Genomic DNA, 8,950 nt, shown 5'->3' with positions numbered 1-8,950 from the left:
TAATAATATAGAATTATAAATTTTTTTTGTTTGTAAACGTTTTTTTTTATATGGATGAAGGTCAAGATTGAGTGTCTAACTTAACCAAGTTTCATTAGAACCAAAGATACTATTTAAGGTTAAGATCAAACCTTTAAAATTCCCAATACAATCTATGATCTTTTTTTTATTTATTTGTAGTTTGTATAGGGTTTTTTCACGTCACATTCTGATAAATCTTGTTTGGCAGGAAGGAGAGAGAAAGATGCAACCAAGAAACAATGATCTCTCTTTTTATTTATTTATTTATTTAATATTTTTAAATTAGGAGTCATGAGGTTATTACATACATCAACACTAAGAGTTAGACACATAATCCCTTCATTATGACATGTTGGTCATTACCGATAACCAACTGTTTTATGGTAAAAACCTAGAATATTATTCAAATAATTTGAATTTTTTTTTAAGAAATACCATGATGAAAACACTTCTACAACATCTTTCAACTTGGTTAAAAAAAAAACACTTTCACCAAAGTAACAATCAACTTTAATATATAATTTTACCAAAAAAAAACAAAACAAAACCAAACCCAAAAAAAGAAACCAAAAAACAAAAACTTCAATATATTTGCCCTTTCATGAAACACCACTTAATAGACTTCATCACCTCGGCTGCGGTATGAGACTTTTGCATGCATGGCTCTTTAACGAGCCTTAGCACCACAGTAATTGTACTTTGTCTAGTGTAACAATAATTTGACACAACACATGGTTTTCACTTCAAGCAATATTCAATTCCTTGCAGAGCTCACCTTTTAGCTTCAAGAGTTGATCTTCTGGCAGAGAGATGGTAACTGTTCTTCCTCCGCTACCTTGTTCTCCAGCATTTTCTGGCCCTGGAAGCACTGATACAACACCTTCTTCACCAATTCCATCAATGACATAACTTGCAAAAAGCGGTTTATGCCCCCTAATCTCCAACCCATAAATCTCCACCTTTTCCAAATCAACAAATGTGAGATTTGTGCCATAAACTATATAATCTGACAGTCCCTTATCTTTCTCCACTGTTTGTTTAATCAGATCTGTTTCCTCTACTGATCCTTGAACAATCAATGCTGCTAACTCTGATGGTTTGGCATCCACAATAGAGAAATCAGCTCTAACTACACTTAGTAGTATCTGGTTGTTGTTCAAGCTCAAGTTGTTTATCTCTCCATGACGAGAATCTTTTCTGCAAATAGTCACAGTTCTGGGCTCGTTATTCTCTCTTGTCATCGCTAAGCATTTCCAAATTACAGCTGAAAGAGCTTCAAATGGTCCACTGGCTGTCTTTGACTGTAGTTCTGTCAATTGCGATGCAGTGATGTGGAAAGTAAAAGCTTTTATTTTGCAATTGTTGACACTGAGCCAATAATCACCCACTGCTTCAATTCGTTTGGTAGACAGGCACTGTTGGGTTATGGGTTCTGTTGCTTCTTCTTCTTCTCCTTCTTCTGGTATGTTGAGCGACTTTGGAAAATGATGACCGGCCATGATGTGACCCCACAGGTTGACGAATCGTGAGGCTGAAAATGCATCACCAAGTACATGGGCCCAGCTAAGGCCCAATGACATCCCTCCACATTTGAACGAGGTGAACTGAATTGCATCAGAGAAATTTTATCAATCGGATGCAAATGAAATCTATTACAACAATTTATGAATGTTTATATATGCATATATATTTTAAATCGATTATACGAGTCAAATGACAAGTTTCTCATCTACAAAGTATATTAAATCAGAATTATGAAAAACAATATAATTCATTTGATAATTGAATTTGGAGTGGATTTCTATCCGAAGAAAATGTTCAACCCACAAAATTTAAGTTAAGTATTGGCACATGTCCAATCTCAAAAAAATATGGGTAAATATCACTTACCTCCCTCTTAGTTAGACAAATAGCACTTACACCCCTCTTAGTTGGATAATATCACTTACCTCCCCTCTTACCTAACAAATATATCAAACACCTCCCAAAAATTAAACTACTAAATTATCCTTATTTAAAATAATTATTAAAAACCAAAACACCATAGTTAAAACCTAAATTATCTTTAATTATTAAAAGCCCAACATGTACAAAAATTATGAAACAATTAAAAAACACGTATTAGAATCAAGTAAAATTAAAAATGCAAAAAAAAAAAAGCAAAGGGTATGTTGATAAAATTAAACACATACTACTATTTTGGGTTTTTTTTAATTGTTTGATAATTTAAAAAAAAAAAAAAGGGTATGTTGGGCTTTTAATAATTAAAGATAATTTGGATTTTAGCTATGGTGTTTTGATTTTTAATAATTATTTTAATTGAGGGTAATTTGGTATTTTAACTGTTTGAGTGATTAAGGTAATTTAGAGTTTAAAATAAAAAAATATTTTTAGTCAATGATATTTTGGGGTTTTAGAAAAATATTAAAGGTAAAAGTTAAATTTAATCGAGAAAGTTAACAGAGGGGAGGTGTTTGATATGTTTGCTAGGTAAGAGGGGAGGTAAGTGATATTATCCAACTAAGAGGGGGTGTAAGTGCTATTTATTTAGCTAAGAGGGGAAGTAAGTGACATTTGCCCAAAAGATGTTCTTTTTAAATAACAGTATTTAATAGTATTCTTTTTACAAAGGACAATTTTTATGAGATGTAGATATGTCCATAATCTGATCAGGTGGATTAAATTTTTTTTCTCTCAAGTAGAGAAAGGATTTAGATTATGTGAGAATGAACTCTACCGACTCCAATGGTAAAACTAAATAAATGATTGCCGACATAATGTACAATAATTTCAATGGTAGGATCAGAAGAAATAAATGCGTCTGACTTCAATGCTGCACATTTAATGTGCATCACTGAAGCGTGATCCAAATAAATGGCATGCCACTGTAATGTTCTCCATCAGAAACTATACGGTAATCAAAAACTTCAGGTGGAATTAACTTTAGTGAACCAATAGGGTTAGAGACAGGGAATTATGGCATTGACTCCAATACCAAATTATTAATTGCGATTAATATTTATTTGGACAATTTTACCCACCACATCATAACATTACTCTCTTAAAATTAAACAAGGAGTTAAACAAAAAATCAAAAAAAGTTGGTTTTTAAAGAACTGGTTAAAACAAATAATTAAAAAAACATAGAAGAATCATTGGTGGAGATTTCATGATATAAATGGATAGTATTGATCAAATTCTAGATTCAGAATTGAGATGGAATTATTGGGAGTTTTTTCACGAGAATAAATATAGAAACTGATATAGAAATGCAGATCTTAGATCTGGTCAGTGTACAATCATCCAAATTTAACTTTCAGAGAGTCACTAAGACCTGAATAGAATTCTGATATTTTCTTCATACCAAAAAATAAATAGTTAGATATTTATCATATTGTCCAGAGATTAATGGTGTTGACTTCTAGTTTAACTAATTTACTTAAAAGGTAAGATTTTGCTTTGAAATTCAGAATGTGGTATGAATCTAACCGTATGGGTAACTGATCCAAACTCTGACACAGATCCACCAAGGCATTCAAAGAGGAAAAAAAGAGAGGAAAGGTTAGTGATGAAGACAGACCTGGAGAAGAACCAGAGGACAGAATTCCAACTCAGGACCAAGAACTTGATTGGAGACAAGGAGAGAATAGAGAGACCAGTCATTGGCTTGCAGGAACTCATCGAGAGTAAGGTTGGACTGAGCTTCGATGATCCTCACACCACTATCGTTACACTTGATGAATGGTCGACCATTCTCGGATCTCCTTATCCTTCCTGAAGCAGCTGAGCAAAAATCCAAAGTTTCAAACAACGGTTTCTTCAATTCCACGATGCTCAGCCCCTCCACTGCATCTTTACTGAAGAAGTAGAGAAATCTCAGGTAATGAAGCTTCATGACCAGATCCATGCTGCTTAGTTTACGATCTCTGTTGTTCCCAGTGATTGCAGCTGGTACAACTGACGATAGCTTTATGCCGTAAAGGGGTCGACCCTCCCCAGCAACATCGTTTGAAGCTAAACCCATTGAGATGTATAGAGAGAAAGAGGTTTGTTCTGCAACTCTCTGAAGCTAGGTAGAGGGTTTTATTGGCAACGCATAGTAGCTGAATCATATTGTCCAATCTTTAATGGGGCTTCTTCGGAATGGTGGCAGTTGGATTACATTCAATGCTTTGATTCATCCAATTTGAAGGTAATCTCTGTACTGTTCTTTTACGTTTCTGGGTTATAAACTTATAATTAGCTTTTAGGGTGCCAAAAATAGCTTCATTTAAGATCGAAGTTGGTAGTTGGGAATCTGGGACAGTTAACGTCTAAATGACAAAAAAATAAACCATGTATCTAACAACAACTGCACCTACCAAAGCCATTAATGCGGGAAATTGTAAAAGTCTTTGTTGTGCACGTATATATTGCCAAATAATTAGTGAGAAAACAAAGTAAATATAAAACTATTGAGATTTTTAAATTTTAAAATTAAGCTTTTAATCTCAGCCAACATTTGGCACAAAAATGCAATGTTGTGCAAAGCAGAGAGATGTACAAAACAGAAGAATTTTTTTTCCATTAATGTGTCCCCCCAAAAAAAAAAAAAAAAAAAAAAATGAACAGGGGGGGAGTGGAGGGGAGGGGGTGGGGGTTGAGTTGCTTCTTCATTATTAATACAAAATGCAACTGGCCTGGATTGGCACTAGTATTTAAGTTTTGTCCAGCTTTAGAGGCTATTCTATATGCTATGTTAATTAAGTGGTTTAAGACGGTGGGGGATTTAAAGTTACAAAATGATATCTGTTGGCCTTTAGTTATAATGTCAACCAAAGATGTAGTTAAGTGTAGTGGTCATGTTGCTTTTTTAGGTTTTGGTAGTAGGTTAAGAACTTTAGGATTTTGCACCAGATTTCTTTGACCGATACCTTTGTTGTTGTTGTGTACTTCGTCCTTCCTGAATTATCACTGCTAAAGAGAAAATAAAACTAGCCTGAACCAAGTTAGATGGTTCCGGTCTGTATTGGGTTGGTCGGATATAATCCGAACTGGTTAATCCGGAACTTACTTACCGACCTTATTATGGTCGGTCAACAATAAGGAAAGCCGAATAAAATTTGATCACGAATCAAAGAAGACGTATTTGTTAAGGATTCAAGAACTAGAATTCATATCAGAATCGAAGTAAAATACGATTCCGAGGTGAATTCAAACACCATAGAACCTTATAAAAGGGTAAGAAGGCACTAGAGAAACGGCGCTGAATAGAACTATCATTATTCGTATTCTTATTGTTCATAGTTTTCTTGATTTCCCCAATCGAATTCCTAAATAGATTGTCGGAGGTGAAACTCGACCTCCCCGGTCGAGCTCATTCTTGCAGGTTCATTCGGTTGAGAAGATGAACAAGATTGTGAAGCCACAATCACTTCCATCTTGTTGAGGTTTTGTCCTATTTTTATGTTGTTTATTCTTCCTTGTTCAGCTATCCCCACACTCCACCCTATAGTAATCAAGCCAGCACCAAATATCCTTACACATAGACACGGATATGAGTTTAGTAAATATTTGTCAATTAATGCATCATGAATTTGAGTTGCTTCGTTTTACCTATGAAAAAAGTCGCTTCATGGATGAATTGATGTCAGGTGCTCGACAAAGCGCGTAAATCATTTGTCAAGTTAGGGCGCGTGTTTCGATGTTGGATGCCCTGCTCGGTTATACCTAGATTGGTTGCTTGGTACTACGGGGATGGCATCCAGCGGCCAAAAGCCTAGACACAAAGTATAGGGATCAATGCAATTTAACTCAGGGCACCCAATACTAATTTTAAGGACCTATTTGATACAACAGATTGACTGTGGAATCTATAGTGTATCCAAGGAGTAGAGTTGTATTCGACTGATCAATATCCCAATTTTCATTTTGAAACAAGTTTACTTGAGGGAATAAATGCACACGGCCGGATAAACAATTTTTTTCCCACAAAGTATAAAAGGTGAATTTATTTTTGGAGAAAGATGGATTTTCATTGATAAATTTAAAAATATATTACAAACGATAGAAGAATACTTCATGGGTGAATTAAATAAATCCAACCAGAAAGTTCATATAAAATTCAACTCTCTAACATGTTGCTCAATAAACCCCGTTGTTAGGTTACAACTACTCAAAACCATCAAATTTAATATCATCTATGTATCGTATCGTATCATTTTAAGTACGATATCTGGTGGGCATATCTATCACCACAGTTGTGCTCATCTTTGATGGTTGATGCTCATGCATGAACTCTCCAATCCATCGATTTCAGTCTGGTCCACAAGCTCAGTTTTCCTTTTTTGGGAAATACGTACCATGCACCTTATCACCCTACATTGATGTGCATCCTTTGATATGCTCATCTTTGAAAATAAAACACATCTACAATCAATAAATATGACAAGAACATACAACTACTATTACTCTATTATTAGGTTCTTCATTGCTTACTTTTTTTCGATTTTTTTTGATCAAGCCATTTGTATGTGTTTGATCCTCTCTTTAAGAACAAGTTAATTATTGAGCTACCAAACATCTGAATCACTTGTCAATGGTGGGTTAGTAGAGCGGTTAAAAGTCCAGATTCTCATGGGGAGGTCTTGGGTTCACACCCATCACGTTTCATTTACAGTATTAAAAAAATACCAGTACCACAACATCTGAATCACTTGTTCATCTAACAAAATAAATGAAGAAAGAAAGAAAAAAATATTTAAATTATTTTTTATATTTTGAAGTGTACTTTAGCTTAAAATGTACATGCAGAAGATCTATTATCTCATTGTTTATAGCGATTAAATTACATCATTTGTTTACCCCCAAAAAAATCACATCATTTGATTGTTGTGATATTAAAATTAATTTTGGGTGACAATATTGGCTACTTTATGGCAATTAATGGAAAGAGAAGGACACGAAAGGGAAAGGAAATGAAGAAAGGCATTGGAATCAATTCAGAAAAAGAAAAAAAAATTAGGTGTAGTAGTAAAATTTCCACGTAGACATTAGATAGAGACCAATCTCTGGAGAAATTAATATGCAATCATGATTCCGATGTGGAATTTTATGAGTGGAAGGCAGGTGCGCTAGCTCGCCCGCGTGGGGTGGGGTCCATAGCTAAGCTGGTAGCATCGACCAAAATGCACACATGGCAGATGTGGACCCCGCCTTCACACCTATAACTCTTAATAGGATCCTACCGGATTGGGGAAGATCACTCGGCATGTCTAGAATGGTCCTCCGGTTCGAACCATTATTGGTTCCGGTTCCGGTTCCTGTTTGACTTTCTGTTCTATGGCCCTATGGGGTCCTACAGAGATAGTCGGTTTGTCTTGATCAGTCTTTTGTTGTAATAGATGATAGAGTAAATCTGAGTGGATGTTAAAGAGTGGTCCTGAAGCCTGAAACAGGCCACGACAGTAAAGTAAGGGAAGGGAAGGGGAAGATCAACGTCATGGGCGATGATGAAGAGTCTCTCCTAGAATTAGTGTTTGTACAGTTAACAGCGGCCCATGGAAAGAAAGTTCGGCGAATTTCGCCCCCTGGCGAAACGATACCAGGGGGCGAAACGAGAAATATAATATATCGCCGAGATTTCGGCGAAATACAATATATCGCCGAGATTTCGGCGAAATACAATATATCGCCGAGATTTCTCGGCGATTTCTCGGCGAAAAATCGTTCCCTGCTCTGTACTTCAAACCTTAAAAGTTTCTTCACAAAAAAATATAATAGTAGTTGCAGAGATGAACAAAGAAAGAGAAGGAAACTTTCGCTGTTGCAAACACGACCTACATCCCGTCGACGACGGAACTTTGCCAAAATTTCTGTGACAAAACCCCAATTTCTCTCTCAGTGATTCTCTTTTGTAAACTTCTCTCTTCTCTTTGAAACAAATATTTGTAAATATGGAGGAAATGAGAGAGAGGGGAGTCCAGCAGGAACTCTGTAGAAAAATCATCAGAAAGAATGAAGCTCTATGCTTTCATTGAACCTGCGAGAGAGAACTGGAGCTCCTCTGTGCCTTCGGTGGACGCCGTTGGACGCTTGGACTTGACAAAAATGGAGTGAAGAGTGAAGACACGCAAAAGCAAATGCAAAAATATCACCGCCTCATGTACCTCTCTAGAAAAGTGTGAAGTGGTAAAAAAAACATTAATAAAGTAATGTGGGACCAACTAAGTCCCATCACTTTTCTCTTGCAAAACTCCACTGTGATTACGTGAATGAAAAGTTAACTTGGGATTGTGAGTATGTGACTTAAATCAGAACTGAAGAGGTCGAAATGTGAGAGAATTTCGGGCGAACTATCGGCGATATTCCCGTTTCGCCAGTTTCGCCAGGGGGCGAAATGGCGAACTTCGCCGATAATTCGTTCCTTAAAACAGCCAACACTTTTTTTTTTCGAAAAAATGATTAAAACTGGTGGAAAAAATTTGATATTATACTATTATATATCTCAAGACTAAGGATTTATAGGGAACCATGATGACGAGAGTTTTACAGACAAGAACAACCTAAGTAAGGAATTAATTACAATATCGACATTCTTTGAAATAAATTCAAGATTACAATAAATGAAGGAGCATTGGAAATATTATTGAGGATCGATAGGTTTTTTATTAAAATTCAAATTAAGTTTTAAAAATTAATTTTTGTATTTTTTTTATTTTAATTGTTTTGTTAGTGCGTGGGACATGAGGGAAGGGTGGTAATGAGGCACCCATGAGTAAAGAAGGTCCTTCGTGAACTTAGTTATGAGGTTTTTCATGACATTGATCATGAGTTTTAAAGGTCTTGATCATGGTGATGAGGTGGGCTTACTTGTAAGGTGGAATTTACTCAATTTCTAACTATTGACCTTCAATTCTCATTTCAACTTCATGACCATTCATGGCCATTA

General features: G+C 35.6%; 1 protein-coding gene across 1 annotated transcript; it reads right to left on the bottom strand.

Moving 5' to 3' along the window:
* Positions 1–445: 445 nt before the first annotated feature.
* Positions 446–4,126, bottom strand: CER2 (HXXXD-type acyl-transferase family protein). The gene is made up of 2 exons (XM_089151438.1): positions 3,602–4,126; positions 446–1,625 (listed from the first exon to the last, which is right to left on the bottom strand). The coding sequence occupies exons 1-2, from the start codon at positions 4,043–4,045 to the stop codon at positions 765–767; spliced, it is 1,305 nt and encodes a 434-aa protein (XP_089007564.1). The 5' UTR covers positions 4,046–4,126; the 3' UTR covers positions 446–764.
* Positions 4,127–8,950: the final 4,824 nt, after the last annotated feature.

This window comes from Hakea prostrata, chromosome 4, assembly GCF_041222555.1.
Source record: "Hakea prostrata isolate BN-2017 chromosome 4, UWA_Hpros_2, whole genome shotgun sequence".
In the NCBI taxonomy this organism is placed as follows: domain Eukaryota; kingdom Viridiplantae; phylum Streptophyta; class Magnoliopsida; order Proteales; family Proteaceae; genus Hakea; species Hakea prostrata.
The sequence above is the reverse complement of the archived record's forward strand: the minus strand, read 5'-3'. Positions and strand labels throughout refer to the sequence as shown.